A 27,100-nucleotide genomic window follows, 5' to 3' on the forward strand; every position below is an offset into this window, starting at 1 on the left:
GTCATGGTCATTAAGGGGTTACTAGTCATGGTCATTAAGGGGTTACTAGTCATGGTCATGGTCATTAAGGGGCTACTAGTCATGGTCATTAAGGGGCTACTAGTCATGGTCATTAAGGGGTTACTAGTCATGGTCATGGTCATTAAGGGGCTACTAGTCATGGTCATTAAGGGGTTACTAGTCATGGTCATGGTCATTAAGGGGCTACTAGTCATGGTCATTAAGGGGCTACTAGTCATGGTCATGGTCATTAAGGGGCTACTAGTCATGGTCATTAAGGGGCTACTAGTCATGGTCATTAAGGGGTTACTAGTCATGGTTATGGTCATTAAGGGGCTACTAGTCATGGTCATTAAGGGGCTACTAGTCATGGTCATTAAGGGGCTACTAGTCATGGTCATTAAGGGGCTACTAGTCATGGTCATTAAGGGGTTACTAGTCATGGTTATGGTCATTAAGGGGCTACTAGTCATGGTCATTAAGGGGTTACTAGTCATGGTCATTAAGGGGTTACTAGTCATGGTTATGGTCATTATCCCTCCCGTTGTTCCCAGTGTGACCCAGCGTATATCTCCCCAAACCCCAAGTCGAGTTCTTGAAGCTTCTCGTTGCAGCCCACTCCATCTGGAGCCCTCAAACTGTGGGGCGCAGAACTTCACATATTACAAAAGTACGTGTAAATGTTTACACTACGGTTACGGCGTTCACAGGTTGCGCATGCGCGATCGCGACTTCCAAGATCCTTTGCGACTCCCGTGTAGCTTAGTAGCTTAGTAGCTTAGTAGCTTAGTAGCTTAGCTTAACGAAGAGCTCGTTAGGCTTCTGAGCAGCCTGACGGAACACGGGCTGAAACGGGACAGTTGTGGGTTTCTGCACAGATGGAGAGCAGACCACGGCTTGCAGGCGCTGATCAAGTCTCTCCAAATGTGCAATGGACACACTGTCATTCACAGAGAGGCGCTAGCAGCCAGCCAGATGAGCCGTCATAGAAACAAGACAAGGGAAAGGGTTGTCTTTGAGCTCAGAGACGTTAAACATCCGGCATATGCATGACAAATGTCATACAGGACAGAACAATATAATTGAAACTGTACACATATTATCCATACACATATTATTCTGCAAAGAGGAGGTGGACTCAGTTTACCACTTATTTAATCTTTGTAACGTTACACATGCATATACTATAGTCACATTTATTAATTCAATTATAATTATTAATTTGCAGGCAAGATTTCTGATGAAGAATTTCTGATGAAATTGGCCTCTCTGTGACATATTTGGAAAGCTGAATGAATTAAATCTTCATCTGCACCTTCCTCAGGAAGCTGGAGATGTGGGTCAGGAGACTCATCAAGGGAAGATTATATATATATATATATATATCAAGGGAGAATCTGAGTGGATTTGACACATATCTGCATTAAGTTTGTTTTGCACCGGTTGCACGTTATTGTTTTGAAAAGATATTTAGTGTAAAACTCTTTATTGCCAAATATTTGAACTTGTTTTTCACAGGTTGCACTTATTGTTATTATCTTGTAAAGATATTCAGTGTAAAACATGTTAGTTGCTGCCACAATAAGCCAAATATTTTTTTGCACAACTTTATTTGCATTGTTCTAACAAAGTGATTGCTCTTTTTATTTGTTTTTGTCTGATGGAGCAATCTGGTTTAATTAAAAGTGATTGCAATTTTCTTTATTCTATTATTTGAAAAAGCACAGATGGAGGAGTCACAAAAACATTTTGTTGGGGCACGAACATGTTTCTTCCTCCAAAGTGGGGCGACAAAAAGTTTGAGAACCAGTGAGTTGGAGAGAACGTGACCCTGAACCAGCACTGGGCCATCAGGGGCTGATTTAATATAAAATGTATACAATTCAGTTTATAAATTAACTCTTATATTTTATTGAATATTTATTACTACTTTGGAAGGATTTTTTAAGGGATGCTAATTTTTAATATATATATTTTTAATCTGACATACACCCATTTGAGCCTTAAACTGATAGCCAAACGCTAACATTAGCATCTTGTGTGAGCTAATACATGCTAGCTTTAATGCAGCATAACGTTATTATAAAAGTTACTAGTCATGGTCATTAAGGGGTTACTAGTCATGGTTATGGTCATTAAGGGGTTACTAGTCATGGTCATTAAGGGGTTACTAGTCATGGTCATTAAGGGGTTACTAGTCATGGTTATGGTCATTAAGGGGTTACTAGTCATGGTTATGGTCATTAAGGGGTTACTAGTCATGGTCATTAAGGGGCTACTAGTCATGGTTATGGTCATTAAGGGGTTACTAGTCATGGTCATTAAGGGGCTACTAGTCATGGTTATGGTCATTAAGGGGTTACTAGTCATGGTCATTAAGGGGTTACTAGTCATGGTCATTAAGGGGTTACTAGTCATGGTCATTAAGGGGTTACTAGTCATGGTCATTAAGGGGTTACTAGTCATGGTCATTAAGGGGCTACTAGTCATGGTCATTAAGGGGTTACTAGTCATGGTTATGGTCATTAAGGGGTTACTAGTCATGGTCATTAAGGGGTTACTAGTCATGGTCATTAAGGGGTTACTAGTCATGGTCATTAAGGGGCTACTAGTCATGGTCATTAAGGGGCTACTAGTAATGGTTATGGTCATTAAGGGGTTACTAGTCATGGTCATTAAGGGGTTACTAGTCATGGTCATTAAGGGGTTACTAGTCATGGTCATTAAGGGGCTACTAGTCATGGTCATTAAGGGGTTACTAGTCATGGTTATGGTCATTATCCCTCCCGTTCTTGAAGCTTCTCGTTGCAGCCCACTCCATCTGGAGCCCGATGTCCACCCAACGCACATCAGAGTCAAACCGACTTTTGAAAGTAAAGTCCACCACTTCAGGAGCGATACGCCACCGCGTGGACCGCGTGGACCGCGTGGACCGCGTGGACCGCGTGGACCGCGTGGACCGCGTGGACCGCGTGGACCGCGTGGACCGCGTGGACCGCGTGGACCGCGTGGACCGCGTGGACCGCGTGGACCACGGCTCGTCGTACCTTCGCCACCAGAGTCTCAGAATCTTTAGTGCTTTGCACCCGTTGTCTGCCGCTAGTTAACAAACTTTTATCACCCAGGAACTGGATTAGCCTCATCGTCGGCAGGCTCATTTAGGATCGTATCCTTGCAACCAAAGATGGACCAAAACTTTCGTCTCCCACACTTCATAATTATTTTCATCTCCGTCAAAAACTAGCCGGGACCAACAGCTACTCGGCTCGCTGTTCCGCCGACTCATGGTGCTAGCATAGTATGCTAACTCTCAACAGACAGGCGGTACGTTGCGACCTTTCCCTCGGTGGTACTGCGCTGGATCATTCTCTCTGGCCAGCCTCGAGACATGGAAAGTTTGGGTGTGTGGCCGGTGCAGAACCCGACCCTCCTGAGCTCGGAGGGCTTGGTGTCGGGGGTCCACGTGTGGCCGGTGCAGAACCCGACCCTCCTGAGCTCGGAGGGCTTGGTGTCGGGGGTCCACGTGTGGCCGGTGCAGAACCCGACCCTCCTGAGCTCGGAGGGCTTGGTGTCGGGGGTCCACGTGTGGCCGGTGCAGAACCCGACCCTCCTGAGCTCGGAGGGCTTGGTGTCGGGGGTCCACGTGTGGCCGGTGCAGAACCCGACCCTCCTGAGCTCGGAGGGCTTGGTGTCGGGGGTCCACGTGTGGGCTGGGACGAGGAGCTGGATGAGGAGGAGGATTATTTTAAATGTTATTTGTGTCCAGATTAATTTTGTATTTTGTTTGTCTCTTTTGTATTTAAATAAATATTTATCATCTTTTGCTTTAACAATGCAGCTTTTCAATCATGAATACATTGTAGTTGTAATATAACTCTCACTCTGCACTGTGTTATGATAGTAATTGTTATATACGAGATGTGTATGTGCATAATTGTTAAATTTCATGCATGAGCTTTTTCAAGTGGTTGACATGAAGAGTTCAACTAAACGTCCAGCAGGTGGCGTACACACTCAAATGGAAACTAAGGACCTTTTATGGCATCGAGATCTCTTATTGCACAGAACTAGGTCCCGATATGTTGGCAGCATTTTGGTGACCCTGGAACAATTAATATATTATATATATATATATAACCAGCAGTTTACTACATAGCAGTTAGTCCGGATCAGGCGCACGGCTAAGCATCCTTTTTATGGCTCCAGTAAAGGCAAAGATAACTAATAATTAAAATGATATTCAGCTCGAAAGGTAAAAAGTTAAAGCTGTTTAACACCATTAAATCAGCTTTTATCAATATTGTATTGACATTTTATTGGAATGTTAACTAACATCTGTCCGGGATTGGACGCCATCATTGAGAACCCATTTCCTTGATAAGAGCAGTCTGCTTGTGGCTCCTCTGGGGGGCGCTAGAGGGTCTTTAAGAAGCTCCTCCAGGACCGGCACATCAAGGAATCGTTGTTATTATTGTTATTATAATTAATTTTGAAACCTACCAGTGTGTGTTTCACACACACACACACACACACACACAACACGTATTTCACGGTTCCCATAAAGCCGGATTGGTTGAGTGAACCTCTGCAGCTGAAGTCCAGGTCCCGGGGGGGTCCGTCTGCAGACCGGATCCGGTTCTGAGGAGAACAAGATGTCGTTTGAATCCTACATTTGATCGACTGACGCTGAGCACCGGGACCGAGACCGGCCCGGCCCTCAATGTGACGGGTCCTCAGGGAGGAGGAGGAGGAGGAGGAGGAGGAGGAGGAGGAGGAGGAGGAGGAGGACGGTTCTGCAGGGACCCTCCGCCTCCTCATGCCCGCGCAGGGAGCGCGCCGCGCGGCTCCGATCCGCATCTCCAGGATGGCAGGTGGGTCTCCTTTCGGACCGGCGGGACGCACGCTGCGCTGCTAGCTCGGCTCGGTTCGGCTCGGTTCGGCTCGGCTCGGCTCGGCTCGGCTCGGCTCCTCTCTATGAACAGTAGGTACACGGTGTGGGTGTTGATGGGGGGGCTCTGCACTCGCTACTCGGCTCTGGACCGGGATCAGAATCAGGGTCGTGACGCGTTAAACCGGACCGGTACTCCCGGTACTCAGGGCACCGTAAGCCGGGACGTCATGCCCGGTGTGTCCGCAGACAACAGGCGGGCCGGGGCTGTTATCTGTCCGCTAATGGGCTCACTGTGAGTGGGTGCGGAGCGGAGATAGAAGCGGCCTGGAAGGGGAGCGGGTCCGGAACGAAGCGGGCCCGAGGACCGGGGGTCCCTGATCTTTATATTTAAATATGACTTATATTACATAATGTAGTATATTTATTAAGATAATGTATTCTAGATGTGTTATATATCATATATAATATAGATATATATGTATCTATAGATAATAATAATAATCCATTTAATTTATATAATGCTTTTCTAGATACTCAAAGACACTTTATTATACACCGTAGAACAGCTACAGGGAGCAATGCAGGGTTCAGTGTCTTGCTCAAGGACACATGGACTAGGGCGGGGATTGAACCGCCAACCCCCTGGTTGAAAGACGGGCATGCTAACCACTGTCAATAATAGATATAATATAATGTATCTATGTATTATAGATAATAGATATAATATAGATAATGTATCACATGCATTATACATGTAAAATGTATATTTATCCTGTCTTTATTATGGGTTGTAGTTTTATGGTTTTATTCAAGAATTTGTATTACGCTTTGATTGATCCACTAATCAATGAAATATTATTATAGATTATTACAGCTGCAACATTAACGATAAGAATGTATAAGATTCTTCAGAATGAATATTTCTACACTGTTGTATTAGTACTTGTAACAGAGTACTTCTACACTGTTGTATTAGTACTTGTAACAGAGTACTTCTACACTGTTGTATTAGTACTTGTAACAGAGTACTTCTACACTGTTGTATTAGTACCTTTATGGCCCTCCTGTGGTCCAGGTCCTGCTGACGGAGGCTCGGCTCTCTGCACCGGGATCAGACCGGCGGCCCTCTGAGGACGATGGACCCTCTGATCCTGTGGGGCCCCGGCTCCAGGACCGGGACCAGGACCAGGACCGAAACCAGGACCGGGATGGACCCCAGAACCTCAGAGTGCAAACGCACACTTAGCGTGATCCTGCTGGTGGCCGGCATGCTGGTTTCCACGGTGACGTCAGGCTCACCTGCTGCAGGTATGTTCTGGTTTTTAAACAACCTGATATTACAGGTTAGCAGGGACCTGGTCCTGGTTGGTCCTGGTCCTGGTTGGTCCTGGTCCCGGTTGGTCCTCCTGAAACACTAACGGAGGGTCACAGGATATTTCCTCTGAGCTGTGACCTCTGAGCCACCTGCAGATAACAGGAAGTTCCTTATAAGGAGTTTTTAGTCACTTCACCTAGAAGATGAAGAAAAACTCATATCTATAATAATAAACACTATATAGTCAGATGACTCATATTGTATCTCATATTTATCAACAAATCAACCGTTGAACATTTAGTCTATAACTCGTGAAGCTGAGAAATGAATCTGTGAACTTCAGTTCCTCAAATGTCCACTAGAGGCGCCTGAAGAGAGTCGGTCCTCATAAATGTTCCACAGTTATAAAGTCTAGTCTATAAGGCTAAATTATTAATTAATTAATTAATTGAAACGCTTGACAGGGACGTCCCTACTGTAAATATGACAATGTATATTTCAATTCAGTTTATTTTGTATAGCCCAATATCACAAACTCCCCTCAGAGGGCTTTACAGTCTGTACACATACGACATCCCTGACCTTTGACCTCACATCAGATCAGGAAAAACTCCCCAAAAATAACCTTTCACAGGGAAAAAAGGGAAGAAACCTTCAGGAGAGCAACAGAGGAGGATCCCTCTCCCCGGATGGACAGATGAATAGATGTCATGTGACCTGATGAACAGAGTTACAGAGTTACATAAACACAATACATGAATATGACAATGTATGAATGGACCTCCAATCCATGAAACAGAAGGAGGTAGAGAGGAGGGGGGGCGGGGCATCAGCAGGGCCAATGGGAGGCCGGCTCACCAGCATCAGACACCTCCAGGTCCAATGGACCCTATGAGACGTGAAGTCACAACGACTCCGGGGAGGAAGCAGAGTTAATAAGGTGCAATGGAGAGATGTAAATTCATCCATAAGGAGAGAGAGAAGAGGAGATAGGTGCTCAGTGTATCCTAAAACATCCCCCAGCAGCCTATAAGCCTATAGCAGCATATCAAGGGGCTGGACCAGGGCAAACCTGATTCAGCCCTAACTATAAGCACTATTAAAGAGGAAAGTCTTAAGTCTATTCTTGAATGAGGTGACTGTGTCTGCCTCCCGGACTGAAAGTGGAAGCTGGTTCCATAAAAGAGGAGCTTGATAACTGAAGGCTCTGGCTCCCATCCTACTATATAATATATATATACACTATATATATATTATATAGTAGTATATAAATATATATGTACTTCATATATATATAGTATATATACAATATATACATAGTATATTTATAGTGTGTATATATATGTATATATATATATATATATATATATACACACTATAAATATACTATGTATATATTGTATATATTGTCATATTTTCAGTAGGGACGTCCCAGTTAAGCGTTTCAATTAATTAATTAATAATGTATTGTGTATATAGTGTATTATAAATATATATAAATATATATATATATTTATAGTATATATAAATATATATATTTATAGTATATATATATATATACTATATATATATATATAATCTGAGTATTTGAAGGCGACGTCTCCTGAATACTAAACAACACGTCGGCACGTGATGCTGCCGTCACCATGGAAACAAGGCCGGCAGTGAGACCCAGTCGAGTGTGTGTGTGTCTTTCTAATATTTATGTTTTATTTGATCTCTTGTGAAGATCACAAGGAATAAATCAGCACAAAGACTAGAAACAGGGGTAATTGTTAGCTTAGATTAGCACAAAGATGGAAACAGGGGTAATTGTTAGCCTAGCTTAGCACAAAGACTAGAAACAGGGATAATTGTTAGCCTAGCTTAGCATAAAGACTAGAAACGGGTTTGCATATGGCAGTTTAGTTGAAGCCCCTCAGCTTTAGTGGGACGATCCTGTTAACGTTAATTGAATCCCTCTCTTTGTCTCACAGGTGTGCTGGACTTTAACAGGACGGCAGAGTTTCCTTCATCACCCTCCTCCCACCCCTCCACCCCCCCCTCCGGACCCCCGGTCCCCAGCCCTCTCTCAGATTCCGGCCACAATGGTGGCACAGGCTCGGCTGAGGACTCAGGTGCACAGGGGATTCACCTACTACTGAGACCTCCAGACCTCCTGTCCCCAAGCCTCCCCCCAGCCCTGCCCCCACACACCCAGCCAACCCTCACCCCTCCTCCCCCCTGGGAGCAGGGCCCCTCCCTGGAAGAGGCCTGGGGCTCCGGAGACTACCTGGAGACTCTGTCCTTCATGGTGCCTGATGGGGAGGAGTTGTCCCTGGCCACACCACTACCCAACCACCCCTATGACGAAGACCTCGGTGGGGACTGGGTCTCTTACGACACTGCCTTCCCCGCTCGCCCCACCATCCCCCTCTCCTCGCACCTCCCTCTCTCCCCCTCCTCCTCCACCCCCAGCATCCCCCTGCACACTCGGCCCTCCCATCCGGACGTCTTCCCCAACTGGGACGAGGACTACGACCTGGAGGACATGAAGCCTCTGGAGCCGACGGAGCTGCTGCTGCCGGACATGAACAGCATGGAGTATTACACCAACCTGCTGGCCCGGGAGAGGGAGAGGGCGAGAGACCAGGACCGGGAGAGGGAGAGAGACCAAGAACGGGTGGACTGGACTGACTCCAAACCCCCCATCACTCCTACAACAACACAAACCCAGGGTCCCCCTTTAACCTCGTCTCCTTCCCCAAGTGAGGAGAAGCCACCTCCACCATCGACCACCATAAAAACTGCTTCTCCTCCCAATCTAAAACCCAAAGACCGTGCCCCGGCCCCGGGCAGACCCCTTCCCCGTCCCCCTTCCAACACCACCGGCCGGGTGCCTCCCCCTCCCCCGCTGGGACCTCCCACCCGTCCCGACAGACCGGAGAGGCCTCCGGTGGTCACGGAGAAGCCAATGAAGGCTCCACCCACCAGGACCACCAACAAGGCCACAACCACTGCCATCACCACCACCACCCAGATCACAGCCATCAGCCTGACCAGAGCTCCGCCGGTCACGCCACCCAGAGTGGCCCAGACCCCCCCCACCAGACAGTACCTGTGTAACATCACCAAGCCAGAGATGTACCTGGTCAGAGTAGGTGAGTAGGTCGTGACCGCAGAGCCCGGTCCTGCTGTGTCACATGACAGCAGCATCGGGTCCTGTGGGTCATGTGACGGCAGAAAGAGCTCAGTCAGCTAATCGGTTCCTTTTTGTTCCTGCAGTCAGTTCTAAAGGTTCCTCAGCAGGTTTCACTCAAGTCAGAGACCTTCTGAGGAGAGAGTTCAACCGTTCTGTGGAGCTCCAGGTACCAACACCACCTCCTCCTCCACCACCACCTCCACAAACACCACCACCTCCTCCTCCACCAACACCTCCTCCTCTACCTCCTCCACAGACAACACCACCACCACCTCCTCCACCACCACCTCCACAAACACCACCACCAACACCTCTTCCTCCACCAACACCTCTTCCTCTACCTCCTCCACAGACACCACCACCTCCTCCTCCACCAACACCTCCACAAACACCACCACCTCCTCCTCCACCAACACCTCCTCCTCTACCTCCTCCACAGACACCACCACCTCCACAAACACCACCACCAACACCTCCTCCTCCACCAACACCTCCTCCTCTACCTCCTCCACAGACACCACCACCTCCACAAACACCACCACCAACACCTCTTCCTCCACCAACACCTCTTCCTCTACCTCCTCCACAGACACCACCACCTCCTCCTCCACCAACACCTCCACAAACACCACCACCTCCTCCTCCACCAACACCTCCTCCTCTACCTCCTCCACAGACACCACCACCTCCTCCTCCACCAACACCTCCTCCTCTACCTCCTCCACAGACACCACCACCTCCACAAACACCACCACCAACACCTCCTCCTCCACCAACACCTCCTCCTCTACCTCCTCCACAGACACCACCACCTCCACAAACACCACCACCACCACCTCCTCCTCCACCAACACCTCCTCCTCTACCACCTCCACAAACACCATCTCCTCCACAAACACCAACTCCTCTACCTCCTCCACAAACACCACCTCCTCTACCTCCTCCACAAGCACCACCTCCTCCACAAACACCACCTCCTCCACCAACACCACCTCCTCCTCCAACACCTCCTCCTCCACAAACATTACCTCCTCCACAAAAACCACCTCCACTACCTCCTCCCCCCTCTTCCTCCTCCACAAACACAAACACCAACTCCTCCACCAACACCACCTCCTCCTACAACACCTCCTCCACAAACACCACCTCCTCTTCCTCCTCCACAAACACCACATCCTCTTCCTCCTCCACAAACACCACCTCCTCTTCCTCCTCCACAAACACCCCCTCCTCTACCTCCTCCACAAATACCACCTCCTCTTCCTCCTCCACAAACACCACATCCTCTTCCTCCTCCACAAACACCACCTCCTCTTCCTCCTCCACAAACACCACCTCCTCTTCCTCCTCCACAAACACCACCTCCTCTACCTCCTCCACAAACACCAACTCCTCCACCAACACCACCTCCTCTACCTCCTCCACAAACATCCCCTCCTCTACCTCCTCCACAAACACCACCTCCTCTACCTCCTCCACAAACACCAACTCCTCCACCAACACCACCTCCTCTACCTCCTCCACAAACACCACCTCCTCTACATCCTCCACAAACACCACCTCCTCCACAAACACCACCTCCTCTTCCTCCTCCACAAACACCACCTCCTCTACCTCCTCCACAAACACCACCTCCTCTTCCTCCTCCACAAACACCACCTCCTCTACCTCCTCCACAAACACCCCCTCCTCTACCTCCTCCACAAACACCACCTCCTCTTCCTCCTCCACAAACACCCCCTCCTCTACCTCCTCCACAAATACCACCTCCTCTACCTCCTCCACAAACACCACCTCCTCTACCTCCTCCACAAACACCACCTCCTCTTCCTCCTCCACAAACACCCCCTCCTCTACCTCCTCCACAAACACCAACTCCTCCACCAACACCACCTCCTCTACCTCCTCCACAAACACCAACTCCTCTTCCTCCTCCACAAACACCACCTCCTCTACCTCCTCCACAAACACCACCTCCTCTACATCCTCCACAAACACCACCTCCTCCACAAACACCACCTCCTCTTCCTCCTCCACAAACACCACCTCCTCTACCTCCTCCACAAACACCACCTCCTCTTCCTCCTCCACAAACACCCCCTCCTCTACCTCCTCCACAAACACCCCCTCCTCTACCTCCTCCACAAACACCACCTCCTCTTCCTCCTCCACAAACACCCCCTCCTCTACCTCCTCCACAAACACCACCTCCTCTACCTCCTCCACAAACACCACCTCCTCTTCCTCCTCCACAAACACCCCCTCCTGTACCTCCTCCACAAACACCAACTCCTCCACCAACACCACCTCCTCTACCTCCTCCACAAACACCAACTCCTCTTCCTCCTCCACAAACACCACCTCCTCTACCTCCTCCACAAACACCACCTCCTTTACCTCCTCCACAAACACCAACTCCTCTACCAACACCACTTCCTCTTCCTCCTCCACAAACACCACCTCCTCTACCTGCTCCACAAACACCACCTCCTCTACCTGCTTCACAAACACCAACTCCTCTTCCTCCTCCACAAACACCACCTCCTCTACCTCCTCCACAAACACCACCTCCTTTACCTCCTCCACAAACACCAACTCCTCTACCAACACCACCTCCTCTACCTCCTCCACAAACACCAACTCCTCCACCAACACTACTTCCTCTTCCTCCTCCACAAACACCACCTCCTCTACCTCCTCCACAAACACCACCTCCTCTTCCTCCTCCACAAACACCACCTCCTCTACCTCCTCCACAAACACCACCTCCTCTTCCTCCTCCACAAACACCACCTCCTCTACCTCCTCCACAAACACCACCTCCTCTTCCTCCTCCACAAACACCAACTCCTCTTCCTCCTCCACAAACACCACCTCCTCTACCTCCTCCACCAACACCACCTCCTCTACCTCCTCCACAAACACCAACTCCTCTTCCTCCTCCACAAACACCACCTCCTCTACCTCCTCCACAAACACCACCTCCTCTACCTCCTCCACAAACACCACCTCCTCTACCTCCTCCACAAACACCACCTCCTCTACCTCCTCCACAAACACCACCTCCTCTACCAACACTACTTCCCAACAGACTTCTTTACTTTATTTGATGTGACGTCATTATTTCTGTATTTTTCTCAACTGTTGTACTTCACTGATTAAAGCTATTGATGTCAGTTGATTGACAGCTGTCTGTCTCTGCTGTCTCCTCAGTTTCTAAGAACTCCGTCCAGTTTTGCCTTCCGTGTCGTGTCAGGACCGCTGATCTTCACGGCGATGTCGGTCATCAACACGCTCCGCCACCCGCCCCGCGGGTCTGGCCCGATGCCCGGCGTGGCGACGCTTTACACCGTACCTGACCTCAGGTACCAGCTCCACTTTGTGCTGCAGTTCGTCCCCGCCCACGTCGACGTCAGAGTCTGTAACTTCAGCGAGCGCGTGGAGAGCGGGCTGGTGATGGCGTACGCCGAGACGCGGAGGCGATCACACGAGGCCGGAAACGTCACCGTGCAGGTAAGTCTCCTACCTGGTGCTGGGGGTTAAAGGTCACCGTGCAGGTGAGTCTCCTACCTGGTGCTGGGGGTTAAAGGTCACCGTGCAGGTGAGTCTCCTACCTGGTGCTGGGGGTTAAAGGTCACTGTGCAGGTGAGTCTCCTACCTGGTGCTGGGGGTTAAAGGTCACTGTGCAGGTGAGTCTCCTACCTGGTGCTGGGGGTTAAAGGTCACCATGCAGGTGAGTCTCCTACCTGGTGCTGGGGGTTAAAGGTCACCATGCAGGTGAGTCTCCTACCTGGTGCTGGGGGTTAAAGGTCACCATGCAGGTGAGTCTCCTACCTGGTGCTGGGGGTTAAAGGTCACTGTGCAGGTGAGTCTCCTACCTGGTGCTGGGGGTTAAAGGTCACCATGCAGGTGAGTCTCCTACCTGGTGCTGTGGGTTCAAACTAATGAAGGAACCGATGTGTGTTCTCCAGCTGTTGAACATCACCATGTCGGTCAGTCGGCCGCTAGCGGCAGCGGAGCAGAAGGTTTCCGTCGACGTCACCTTCGCGGTGCGCGATGGGCGAGACTACCTGCTGGGGTCAGAGGTCAGCGAACACCTGAGGAAGCTCAGTCTGGTCGAGTTCAGCTTTTACGTTGGATTTCCTGCTCTTCAGATCGCAGAACGTATGACATTTGTTTGAATCATACATGTACATAATATATTAATGTGGTAAACATTTGTTTACCGAACAAAAAGAAAACAAACACTTTAAAATGTGTGTTAACATGTATTTAGGGTGTATTAAATGTGTATGACACGTGTATTTAATGTATATTTAGCGTGTATTACAAGTGTATTTAATGTATATTTAGCGTGTATTACAAGTGTATTTTATGTATATTTTATGTATTTAATGTGTATTTAGCGTGTATTACAAGTGTATTTAATGTATATTTTATGTATTTAATGTGTATTAAACGTGTATCCACAGCTTTCCACTACCCGGAGCTGAACACGTCTCACCACCTGCGCTCCACCTGGGTCCGTACAGGTGAGTCTTTGGCATGAAAGGTGATGAACTTTCCCTTCTTCGTTACATAGTGATTATATATGTTTATATATATATATATATAATATTATATCATTATATATAATGTAATGTGAATGTGTGAATGTGTTTCAGTCCTGTTGGGGGTGTCGGAGCAGCTGGTGGCCGAGCGAAGCTTCAAAGCTCGTCTGGAGAGACGTCTGGCTCTGCTGCTGGAGGAGAGTCTGCAGGCCGCCAGCAGGGGGCGCTGGAGGAGAGCGACAGCTGTGGGCAACAACAGTCTGCAGGTATGTACTCATACAGGTGTGTACACCCAGATCATACAGGTGACAGGAGTCAACACACTGAGTCAACACACTGAGTCAACACACTGAGTCAACACACTGAGTCAACACACCTGAGTCAACACACTGAGTCAACACACTGAGTCAACACACCTGAGTCAACACACTGAGTCAACACACCTGAGTCAACACACCTGAGTCAACACACCTGAGTCAACACACTGAGTCAACACACTGAGTCAACACACTGAGTCAACACACCTGAGTCAACACACCTGAGTCAACACACCTGAGTCAACACACTGAGTCAACACACCTGAGTCAACACACTGAGTCAACACACCTGAGTCAACACACCTGAGTCAACACACTGAGTCAACACACTGAGTCAACACACTGAGTCAACACACCTGAGTCAACACACTGAGTCAACACACTGAGTCAACACACTGAGTCAACACACTGAGTCAACACACTGAGTCAACACACCTGAGTCAACACACTGAGTCAACACACTGAGTCAACACACTGAGTCAACACACTGAGTCAACACACTGAGTCAACACACCTGAGTCAACACACTGAGTCAACACACTGAGTCAACACACCTGAGTCAACACACTGAGTCAACACACCTGAGTCAACACACCTGTACAGAGATTACAACCCAGTGAAGATCAGTGTTTCTCTTCTCTCTCCTGCTGAATATGTTCTCCACGATTCACCTGTCCTTTCTCAGGTGGTGCGGGTGGCGAGACTGTCGGGGGTGGAGCGTCTCCTGGAGGTCTTCTACTTCGTGGAGGGTCCAGGTGGTGAGCGGATTCCTGCCGAGGCGATGGCAGTCACCCTGAACCGCCTGGATCTTCAGAGAGCCGCCATCGTCCTCGGACACCGCGTCCAGAGGCCCATCGCTCAACGTGAGTCCAGAATCTACCGTACCCCGTCTCTCACTTGTCTCCCCCTCTCTCTCCACTGTCTCCCCCTCTCTCTCACCTGTCTCCCCTGTCTCCTCCTCTCTCTCACCTGTCTCCCCCTCTCTCTCACCTGTCTCCCCTGTCTCCTCCTCTCTCTCACCTGTCTCTCCCTCTCTCTCACCTGTCTCCCCTGTCTCCTCCTCTCTCTCCCCTGTCTCCCCCTCTCTCTCCACTATCTCCCCCTCTCTCTCACCTGTCTCCCCTGTCTCCTCCTCTCTCTCACCTGTCTCCCCCTCTCTCTCACCTGTCTCCCCCTCTCTATCACCTGTCTCCCCCTCTCTCTCCCCTGTCTCCTCCTCTCCCTCCCCTGTCTCCCCCTCTCTCTCCCCTGTCTCCCCCTCTCTCTCCACTGTCTCCCCCTCTCTCTCACCTGTCTCTCCCTCTCTCTCCCCTGTCTCCCCCTCTCTCTCCACTGTCTCTCCCTCTCTCTCCCCTGTCTCCTCCTCTCTCTCCCCTGTCTCCCCCCTCTCTCTCACCTGACTCCCCCCTCTCTCTCCCCTGTCTCCCCCTCTCTCTCCACTGTCTCCCCCTCTCTCTCACCTGACTCCCCCCTCTCTCTCACCTGTCTTCCCCCTCTCTCTCACCTGTCTCCCCCCTCTCTCTCCCCTGTCTCCCCCTCTCTCTCCACTGTCTCCCCCTCTCTCTCACCTGTCTTCCCCCTCTCTCTCACCTGTCTCCCCCCTCTCTCTCACCTGACTCCCCCTCTCTCTCACCTGTCTCCCCCTCTCTCTCCCCTGTCTCCCCCTGTCTCTCCCCTGTCTCCCCCTGTCTCCCCCTCTCTCTCACCTGTCTCCCCCTCTCTCTCCCCTGTCTCCCCCTCTCTCTCACCTGTCTCCCCCTGTCTCCCCCTCTCTCTCCACTGTCTCCCCCTCTCTCTCACCTGTCTCCCCCTCTCTCTCCCCTGTCTCCCCCTGTCTCCCCCCTCTCTCTCCACTGTCTCCCCCTCTCTCTCACCTGTCTCCCCCTCTCTCTCCCCTGTCTCCCCCTGTCTCCCCCCTCTCTCTCACCTGTCTCCCCCTCTCTCTCACCTGTCTCCCCCTGTCTCCCCCCTCTCTCTCCAGCTGTGGAGACCCTGTCTGTACCTCCAGCGGAGACTGAGAGCAGCAGCATCTGGCTGATCGTCGGTGTGGTCGTCCCCGTGCTGCTGGCGCTCTTCATCATCATCATCCTCTACTGGAAGCTGTGCGGCTCAGAGAAGCTGGAGTTCCAGCCGGACGCCATCAACACCATCCAGCAGAGGCAGAAGGTCAGAGGTCAACAGGAAGTGGAGTCTTTCCTGTGTCCACGCTAACAGCTGATCACGTGTCTTCTCACAGCTTCAGGCTCCGAGCGTCAAAGGCTTCGACTTCGCCAAGCTGCACCTGGGGCAGCACAGCAAAGACGACATCATGGTGATCCAGGAGCCTGGCCCGCTGCCCGCCCCCGCCAAAGAGGCCACGCCCTCCGACGGCGGAGACCTCAACACGCCCAAATCTAAAGGCTCGTCCACAAAGGTGCCACGGACCAGCCACCGCCGGGGCAGGTAGGACTCCCAGGTTACGGCTTCTGTACCTGTTGTATGTTCCTTCAATATTAATGGCCATAAACAAGTTCCAGATTTTTTCAGAAATGTCCTGATTTATTTTTTTATTTTATTTTTCCTCACTTTCAAAATAAATCTTAAATTTAAAAGATTTTGAAATGGCCAAGTCCGTATTACGTGTGATGTCACCTCGTCGCCTGCACACAATTCCGACTAAACAAGCTCTAAAATGATCAAATATATGTATTAGCACAAAATAATATGAAAAAAAAGATAAAATGTCATTGATTTGAAATGAAATATTAATAACATTAAACTCCTGTCTCTCGTCCTTCAGACTCAGCCCGTCAGATGGAGACTCGTTAGGCAGCGACCAATCAAGCGGCAGAGAATCGGCAGAAGAGAGCACACGACCTGTGGCCACGCCCACCGAGGGGAAACAGCACAGGAAGACGCCCAAAAATGGTCAGAGACACTGTGACATCACCAGAGAGTGTGTGCGTGTGTGTGTGTGTGTGTGTGTGTGTGTGTGTGTGTGCGTGTGGAAGAGGAGGAGGAGGAGGAGGAGAATAAAAAGAGGAGTAGAATAAAGAGAGGAGGAGGAGAATAAAGAGAAGTAGGAGAATAAAGAGGAGGATGAGAATAGAGAGGAGGAGGAGAATAAAGAGAGGAGGAGGAGGAGAATAAAGAGGAGGAGGAGAATAAAGAGGAGGATGAGAATAAAGAGAGAAGGAGGAGAATAAAGAGAGGAGGAGGAGTAGAATAAAGAGGAGGAGGAGGAGAATAAAGCGAGGAGTAGTAGAATAAAGAGGAGGAGAATAAAAAGAGGAGGAGAATAAAGAGGATGAGGAGAATAAAAAGAGGAGGAAGATAATAAAGAGAGGAGGAGAATAAAGAGAGGAATATAAGCATATTTGAGTGCGCTATATACATTTGAAGTATTAATAAAGAGGAGGAGGAGGAGAATAAAGAGAGGAGGAAGATAATAAAGAGAGGAGGAGAATAAAGAGAGGAGGAAGATAATAAAGAGAGGAGGAGAATAAAAAGAGGAGGAGAATAAAGAGGATGAGGAGAATAAAGAGGAGGAGGAGAATAAAGAGAGGAGGAAGATAATAAAGAGAGGAGGAGAATAAAGAGAGGAGGAAGATAATAAAGAGAGGAGAATAAAGAGAGGAGGAGAATAAAGAGGATGAGGAGAATAAAGAGAGGAGGAGAATAAAGAGGATGAGGAGAATAAAGAGAGGAGGAGAATAAAGAGGAGGAGGAGAATAAAGAGAGGAGGAGAATAAAGAGGATGAGGAGAATAAAGAGAGGAGGAGAATAAAGAGGAGGAGGAGAATAAACAGAGGAGGAAGATAATAAAGAGAGGAGGAGAATAAAGAGAGGAGGAAGATAATAAAGAGAGGAGGAGAATAAAGAGAGGAGGAAGATAATAAAGAGAGGAGGAGAATAAAGAGAGGAGGAGAATAAAGAGGATGAGGAGAATAAAGAGAGGAATATAAGCATATTTGAGTGCGCTATATAAATTTGAAGTATTAATAAAGAGGAGGAGGAGAGAAAAGATGAGAATAAAAAGAGTTTGATGTCTTTTCTCTTGGATGCTTCTGGACTGAAGGGAGGAGCAAGTTGGGTACGTTGGTTTGAAGCTCCTCCTTCACTATCGGTCCACTGGTTATCTGCTGAGGGGGAGGAGCCTCCGTCTCACATGTGTGCTGATGCCTTCAGGCGGCGGTCCAGACGAGCTCCTGTCCTCGTCCTCCATCTTCGACCACGTGGACCGTCTGTCCCGCGGTTCGTCCGACGGAACGCGTCGTCAGGCCAACAAGGTGCAGCTGATCGCCATGCAGCCGCGGCCGAGCCCGCCGACGCAGCACCCGCCCCACCTGAGCCCCACCCTCACCGAGAAGGTCAGCACAGAGGTGAGACCGCCGCCGCATCGACCGCGCCCTCGCCGCTCGCCACGAGGACATTTGAAACTCCTGCTTTCACTGTTCTCCTGCAGGTGGCGCTGAGACACAAGTCCGAGATCGAGCATCACCGGAACAAACTCCGGCAGCGCGCCAAGAGGCGGGGTCAGTGCGAGTTTCCCTCCATGGACGACATCATGGACGCATTCGGAGACGGACCGGTGCAGAGCGAGGTGGCGCAGCGTCTCTATAGCTCCGCCCACGACCACATGGACTGCATCCTGCAGGCCAACAACCAATCGCCTCCCACCCCCACCAACTCCAGGAGGAGGTCAGACCTGAGAACCATGATCTTTATGTTTAACCATATTCATTCATAAATAATAGGCTATAAATATGAGCCTGAGCTTCTCATTATGATATTAGTGATTATTATCTTAACATCTGAGGAAAAACATTTCCTGTGTCTTTGTCCTCCAGAGGGAGACGCTCTCCTCGAGGTCGACGAGCTCAGCCGGGACCTGGAAGTCTTCCTGATACAGACCGAGACCGGCTGCTCACTGATCACAGCGCCACCTACAGGAAATACCCAGGACTCAACAACGTGGCCTACATGGTGAGTTTAACCAGAGAGCTACTCCTTCTGGTGGGACTCAGGATGGACTGTCGGGTATCCATCATATCGAGTGGTTGTCTGATCCTAGATCCATTGAATGAGGAGTTCCTCAGGGGAGCCTTTTGGTTCCTTTTTTCTTTTTATTGTATATCAATGATTATAAAATTCCTAGTGACTTCATTTAGAGGATTTATATCAGACAGACTTTGTAGTCTAGAGTTAAAGCTGGGCTGCTGCTGTGTGACTGGGAGACGCTGGAATATGAACTGTCCTCTAACTGTCTGCAACTGTCCTTGCAACTGTCTCCAACTGCCTCCAACTGCCTCCAACTGTCCTCCAACTGCCTCCAACTGTCCTTCAACTGCCTCCAACTGTCCTCCAACTGCCTCCAACTGTCCTTCAACTGCCTCCAACTGTCCTCCAACTGCCTCCAACTGTCCTCCAACTGCCTCCAACTGCCTCCAACTGTCCTCCAACTGCCTCCAACTGTCCTTCAACTGCCTCCAACTGTCCTCCAACTGCCTCCAACTGTCCTTCAACTGCCTCCAACTGTCCTCCAACTGCCTCCAACTGTCCTTCAACTGCCTCCAACTGTCCTCCAACTGCCTCCAACTGTCCTCCAACTGCCTCCAACTGTCCTCCAACTGCCTCCAACTGTCCTTCAACTGCCTCCAACTGTCCTCCAACTGCCTCCAACTGTCCTCCAACTGTCCTCCAACTGTCCTTCAACTGCCTCCAACTGTCCTCCAACTGCCTCCAACTGTCCTCCAACTGCCTCCAACTGTCCTCCAACTGCCTCCAACTGTCCTCCAACTGTCCTCCAACTGTCCTCCAACTGCCTCCAACTGTCCTCCAACTGCCTCCAACTGTCCTCCAACTGTCCTCCAACTGTCCTCCAACTGCCTCCAACTGTCCTCCAACTGTCCTCCAACTGTCCTTCAACTGCCTCCAACTGTCCTCCAACTGCCTCCAACTGTCCTCCAACTGTCCTCCAACTGTCCTCCAACTGCCTCCAACTGTCCTCCAACTGTCCTCCAACTGTCCTTCAACTGCCTCCAACTGTCCTCCAACTGCCTCCAACTGTCCTCCAACTGCCTCCAACTGTCCTCCAACTGTCCTCCAACTGTCCTTCAACTGCCTCCAACTGTCCTCCAACTGCCTCCAACTGTCCTCCAACTGTCCTCCAACTGTCCTTCAACTGCCTCCAACTGTCCTCCAACTGTCCTCCAACTGCCTCCAACTGTCCTTCAACTGCCTCCAACTGTCCTCCAACTGCCTCCAACTGTCCTTCAACTGCCTCCAACTGTCATTCAACTGTCCTCCAAAGGAGGCTCCGACTGATTGTCGAACCTCAGATCCAAGAGGAGCAACGTCCTGGACGTGAACCGGTGGACCAGCTTTTTACCTTTACAGGTCTGATGGAGGTGTCATGAGAGTTCGCCTATCCACTCTACATGTGTTTTGTGGACTTGGAGAAGGCTTAGGATCATGGACCCTGAGTAGTCCTGCGTCCATATTTGGTACCAGGGTCTTTGCTACTATCCGGTACTTGTCTGACCAAAGTGAGAACTGTGTCCATCTACTCGGCACAAAGGGGAACATGTTTTCAGTGCTTGTTGGACTCCACCGGCGTCGTCCTTGTCCCGGATCTTGTTTCTGATTTTCATGGACAAGGGTTCAAGATGCAGCCGAGGGAGGACAATCTCTGGTTTGAGGACCTCAGAATTGGTTCTGTTGGTTCCTTCAGAACCTTCAGCAGCACTGGGGTGGTTGGCAGCCGAGTGTGAAAAAGGCAGGATGAGAGTCAGTACTTTCAAGTGGGAGGACCTAGAAAACTTAGGTTTCCCACTACGGGAGTGAGTCACTGCCCCAAGTGAGGGAGTTCAAGTATCTCACATTTGAGTTGGACCACACTAAACTCTCTATATTCTCTCTTTTATAGTCGGACCCTGACCTACCCCCGGACCACGGGAGCCCCTCCCCTACTGATGAGGTGTTTGACTCAGCCCCGCCCCCCTACATGCCCCCCCAGCCCTCAATCGAGGAGGCACGGCAGCAGATGCACTCCCTATTGGATGACGCCTTCGCCCTGGTGTCGCCATCTTCGCAGGGCAGCGCCGGGGTGAGCGGGGTAAGCCCTGCCCTGCCCAGCCCCTCTCCCCAGGCCCGCCCCCCCAGGCAGGCAGTGGTGCTCTTACCCAGCTGCCCCCTCTCACAGCCCCTTCTCTGACGTGAGTGTGTCATCCTGCATCAGAGGCTGTTTTCAGTCTGTCATTAACTGAAGTTCAGTTTTCATTCTCCTCTTCTTTTGTTCTTTCTGCAGAGATACGCAGAGCTGGGAATGTCTACAACATCAGTCCAGGGCCTGCTGCATAGGTCAGTGTCAATACACTGAAAACTAGGTCCATGTCTGTAATCTGGAACTGAACCAGTACTGATTCGCTATGTGTTTTATACAGGCAGGGTCTAAGCTCAGCAGGGTATGTTTCTACTGGAGACCAGATGCAGGAGTCGGTTTACTCTAGCAGGAGGCAGTACGAGGACCCCCCCTCCTCGTCCAGGCCACGACCTGTAGGGGGCAGCACAGGTACAGACATCTGCAGACGCAGCACATAGCTGTTTTTGACATGATCCCACATGGTAGAGTCCCCATATTTGTGAAATCATGTTGCTTATTGCTTTCAGGTACACTGCTGTCATTTGTCCCGTCCACCTCCTACACTGAAAGTCAATAGCACTTAAATGCATCTTTCTGTTGACCTCCAGGTGCGCAGCTCCACCACTTGACCCAGGTGGGTTTGTCCAGTCAGATTGGCGCGTACCCTGGGGTGGGTCGCAGCATGTCTGGTCCCACTGGCTCTAGCTGGAACCAGCAGCACTCAGACCAGGATCTGTCCAGACGAGAAGCCAGCAGAGAGAGTGTGAGTCTGTAGTGGGGAGTAGGAAAATCAAACCAAATTGGGCTGAACTGAGTGGTTCTGTTAATATTACTTGGCAGTATAGTAGTGCGAGCTGATATAGTGTGCAGTTCAAAGCTGACTGGACCAGTGCTAACCAAAACTGCCCAGACAAGTCCAGTCTAGACAAGTCCTGACCTGTCCAGATACATCTGAGCAGACCAATCAGACCAGTCCAGTCTAGAGCAATTGAAACAATTCAAGACCAGTCCATGCCTTAAGACCCTGCTCACCCTCATGATGCAGTTTGACAGTTTATTTTACGTTCAGTTACGAGTCTACCAAGGATGGTAGTTGTTAAACAACAACTAATGTCTGTTGTCATCAATTTCTTTGCAGTTTATTTTCATATATTTAAGCTGGATCTATTTTCTGGTCTTGTCTCTCTCTCCCTTCTTCCTACAGGTGCTGTCGTTTCCGGAGTTCTCCTCTTCCTCTGTTTTCCAGATGCCCAGCTCCTCGCTAAGGGACCCATCTGCTCCCCCTCTCCTTCTGACCTCACCGACTCCCGAGTATCCGCCAGAGGACGCCTCACCCTCTGCCCACACCTCCGCATCCCTTATAAAGGCTATCAGGGAGGAACTGCGACGTCTGGCCCAGAAACAGACTGCAGTGACCAGCTACCCTTAGACTGCTCTGGACTTGCTTGGATCAGAACTCCACTGGTTTCAACCATTATAGTTTTAAACCACTTAGAGCCTGGAAAGAGTGGATTAAAACCCTATAACTAACTGATCCACAGTCTGAACTCTCTTGAGCTAATCTACGTCTGTGCCGCTAAACCCAAAATGACTCTGGACCACAATCCATATCTGACTGAAAGACCTCCGGTACTTTACAGGGCCCCGTCTGTCTGTCCGTCATCCTTCAGCTCAGTGTTTCATTAGAGTTTGACATTTCCATTGAAGTGCTTCCTGGAATGGATCATTTGATGATCATCCTTCAGAAACCTCCAGAGTAGACCACCCTTCTTGTACTTCTGGAGTGGATGGTTGCTCTCAACCTTCTGGAAGGGATCATTCCACTGGGAGATCTGATAAGGTTGTCCTTTCTGGCCTGCTGGAGCAAATCATTTCTCCTGACCCACTGGAGTCGAGTATCCTTCCGGAGTGGATGGTCGCTCTCCCATTTGAAGGGAATGGTCCCCGCCACCTTCGAGGGTAGCTCATTAGTCCTGACAATCTGGAATGAATCATCTCTACTCACCTTCCAGAATGAATGATCTTTTCCTGGACACTGATGGTCTGGATCTGTCGTCCAGACCATCCGGAAGTGGAAGTTCACTCCTGACCTTCTGGATTCAATCGTCCCTCCTTAAGTTCTGAAGTGGATTGTCACTCTGGACCTTCTGTGGTGCTAACCGCCAGCCTCATACCATCTCCTCATTGACCACTTATTGCCTTCCACACTCCCATCAGCGACGGGGATCAGGTCACCGTTCATAAACCATATCAATGAGGGTCTGCACAGCTGGAGGTGGCATACAGTTCTTATGGCAAAGGGACGCAAAACAGGAAAGAAGTATATATGAATATCTATAAGAATTCACGAGTATCTGTAAAGAGATTGAATTCCAATGAGCACAATATTAATGTAAGTTATTATTGGAGTATTGAGATGTTACTTATTTTTATTGCTTGTATATGAAAGTATACTTTAAATATTTTATTTTCATCCAAAAAAGACCTAACTACTGTTCAATGGTTGTGTTTGAGCTCTTTGTAGACTTTAAGCCAGCGCTTGTTTCTCTGTGGAGACGTTGTTTAGCGTAGCTGCTCGCTCGTGTGTTTGTGTATCGGTGGCAATGAAAACAATATTGCGCTAATGCATTGCTTTGATATCAAGTTTTTTAATTGCTGATTTGTTGCATCCATCAGTGCATGAGCCGAACGCTATAGATGAGTTCATCACGTCACAGATGGGTACAAATAAATGGGAAACCAGTCATTCATCTCAACCAGCAACTAAAGGTACTCATGAGTTCCCCCAAGAGGACAACATTGTTATTGCACACAAGAAAACATCAGATCAAAGATACCCTTAAAAGCTCTTTTTGTCTCCTCGGGGTACACCACAGCACAACTTTCAGATGAGAAGCCGTTAGCAGTAGCTGCCTCAGTAGTACCCCCTTGTGGTATACCAGAACACAACTTCTCTATTACAGTTCCATATCATCCTGTCATGCAGTGTTAAGCATAACTTACACATGAGGACTATACCTTCATTTTGCTAGGAACTATGGGTACTCTTCCTGTCTGAACATTATGATTCAGCCTTAATCTTCATGAATGACTGGTTCCCGTCTCTGCCGGTTGGCTGTTTTCTCTGTCGTGTTGTGAAGAAGTGGGTCACTCCTAATGAGGGTTTGTTGGTCTCTGCCCTTCTTCAGCATGTTGGACTCAGTTTGAGGTTTCGCTCCTCGTGATGTTCCAGTTAATGTTCAGCATGCTGCTAAAAGATGTTCAAAACAAAGATTAAAAAAGTAAAGCGTTGCTCCACGTCGAGTTAAGGCTGAGCAAAGAGAACCAGAAAACCATCGCTCATCCAACTGCACAATGAAAAAAAAAAATATTCATATGAAACATGTTTTTTTTGCATTTGCTAAATATATTTTTCAAATCTAGATAAAGATGGTTCCAGTAAACAGTGTATACATGAAAGTGGATATGATGTTAAATAGAAAGCATAATATATAGAACATAATGTATCTGTGATTGCTCTGCCGGCTTCAGTGCCAACACATCCTTCACCGGCTCAACACTTTTTGATAGGACCTGGCACCTATCAGTCAAGCAGTATGACTTGGCCCCGCCCACAGGATCCCATGGTGCTAACTCAATGACTCAACGACACTCGTCAAAGGGTTGAACTACAGGAAGAAGTTCAACCGATGAATGTTTTCTAGAGCTGAGATCCTCAAAGACGAGCAGTCGCACTGGGGAGGTTCAGCCCGATTCACACGGGACCCCCTCACCCTGACCAGGCGAGATCACCTCAGACCAGGTGAAATCACCCAGGTGAGATCCCCTTAGACCAGGTGTGATCACCTCAGACCAGATGAGATTACCTCAGACCAGGTGTGATCCCCTCAGACCAGGTGAGATCCCCTTAGACCAGGTGTGATCACCCTTTCCAGGCGAGATCACCTCAGACCAGGTGAAATCACCCAGGTGAGATCCCCTTAGACCAGGTGTGATCACCTCAGACCAGGTGAGATCACTTCAGACCAGGCGAGATCACCTCAGACCAGGTGAAATCACCCAGGTGAGATCCCCTTAGACCAGGTGTGATCACCTCAGACCAGGTGAGATCACTTCAGACCAGACGAGATCACCTCAGACCAGGTGAAATCACCCAGGTGAGATCCCCTTAGACCAGGTGTGATCACCTCAGACCAGGTGAGATCTCCTCAGACCAGGTGTGATCCCCTTAGACCAGGTGTGATCACCTCAGACCAGGTGAGATCACTTCAGACCAGGCGAGATCACCTCAGACCAGGTGAAATCACCCAGGTGAGATCCCCTTAGACCAGGTGTAATCACCCAGGTGAAATCACCCAGGTGAGATCCCCTTAGACCAGGTGTAATCACCCAGGTGACATCACCTCAGACCAGGTGTGATCCCTCAGACCAGGTGACATCACCTCAGACCAGGTGTGATCCCTCAGACCAGGTGACATCACCTCAGACCAGGTGGGATCCCTCAGACCAGGTGACATCACCTCAGACCAGGTGTGATCCCTCAGACCAGGTGACATCACCTCAGACCAGGTGTGATCCCTCAGACCAGGTGTGATCCCTCAGACCAGGTGAGATCCCTCAGACCAGGTGTGATCCCTCAGACCAGGTGAGATCCCTCAGACCAGGTGACATCACCTCAGACCAGGTGTGATCCCTCAGACCAGGTGACATCACCTCAGACCAGGTGAGATCCCTCAGACCAGGTGTGATCCCTCAGACCAGGTGAGATCCCTCAGACCAGGTGACATCACCTCAGACCAGGTGTGATCCCTCAGACCAGGTGTGATCCCTCAGACCAGGTGAGATCCGGTGAAGCTGCCTCGTGGAAACTGTTTTAATGTGCAGTGACCTCACCTGCTCTCGCCCCCAGGTGAGTGGTCAGCTGGTCTGCGTCACATGACAGGACTCTGAAAGATTGTGTGAACAAACATTAAAGAGATGTGTTCAAACTTATTGTCACTTGTCTTTCTTCTGAGATGAAATCATATTTTAGACGTCTGATAGAAAACTGATTCATTTAAATAACTAATTTAATATATATACATAATTATAAATACATCAAATATAGATATTTTAGATTTTAGTCAGAAATGACATATCATTGATTTGACTTTATTTGTAAAACAGTCAGATTAGTTAAAAAGTGACACATTAAAATACTGAGATAAATTTAACTTAATATGTAGAAAACTGAACTATATAAATCTCCTCCCTCTTCCTCTTCTTTCTCCTCCTCTCTCCTCCTCCTCCCCCTCCTCCTCCACTTCCTCCTCTTCCTCTCCCTCCTCCTCCCCCTCTTCCTTTTCTTCCTCCTCCCCCTCTTCCTTTTCTTCCTCATCCCCCTCTTCCTCATCCTCCTACCCCCTCCTCTCCCTCCTCCTCCACTTCCTCCTCTTCCCCCTCTTCTTTCTCCTCCCCCTCTTCCTCCTCCTCCTCCACACCTCCACTCCCTCCTCTTCCTCTCCCTCCTTCTCTTCCTCCTCCTCCTCTTCCCCTCCTCCTCCTCCTCTTCCTCCTCTCCCTCCTCCTTCTCTTCCTCTCCCTCCTCCTCTCCCTCCTCCTCCTCTTCCCCCCCTCCTCTTCCTCTCCTCCTCTTCCCCTCCCTCCTCCTCCACTTCCTCCTCTTCCCCCTCTTCTTTCTCCTCCCCCTCTTCCTCCTCCTCCTCCTCCACACCTCCAATCCC

General features: G+C 49.5%; 1 protein-coding gene across 1 annotated transcript; it reads left to right on the forward strand.

Annotated features, from left to right (window-relative positions):
* The first annotated feature begins 4,770 nt into the window (after nucleotides 1–4,770).
* Nucleotides 4,771–26,361, forward strand: LOC117726458 (UPF0606 protein KIAA1549-like). The gene is given in 22 exon segments (XM_034526754.1): nucleotides 4,771–4,871; nucleotides 5,967–6,199; nucleotides 8,183–9,346; nucleotides 9,471–9,553; nucleotides 12,601–12,900; nucleotides 13,359–13,551; nucleotides 13,860–13,919; nucleotides 14,052–14,203; nucleotides 14,940–15,117; nucleotides 16,236–16,420; nucleotides 16,491–16,696; nucleotides 17,034–17,161; nucleotides 18,312–18,326; nucleotides 18,422–18,615; nucleotides 18,699–18,934; nucleotides 19,084–19,219; nucleotides 21,162–21,389; nucleotides 21,391–21,450; nucleotides 21,543–21,595; nucleotides 21,679–21,806; nucleotides 21,986–22,140; nucleotides 22,582–26,361. Coding segments are annotated over 21 exon segments (4,251 nt in total). The 5' UTR covers nucleotides 4,771–4,871; nucleotides 5,967–6,027; the 3' UTR covers nucleotides 22,807–26,361.
* Nucleotides 26,362–27,100: the final 739 nt, after the last annotated feature.

This window comes from Cyclopterus lumpus, chromosome 23 (genome assembly GCF_009769545.1).
Source record: "Cyclopterus lumpus isolate fCycLum1 chromosome 23, fCycLum1.pri, whole genome shotgun sequence".
NCBI classification, from domain to species: Eukaryota; Metazoa; Chordata; class Actinopteri; order Perciformes; family Cyclopteridae; genus Cyclopterus; species Cyclopterus lumpus.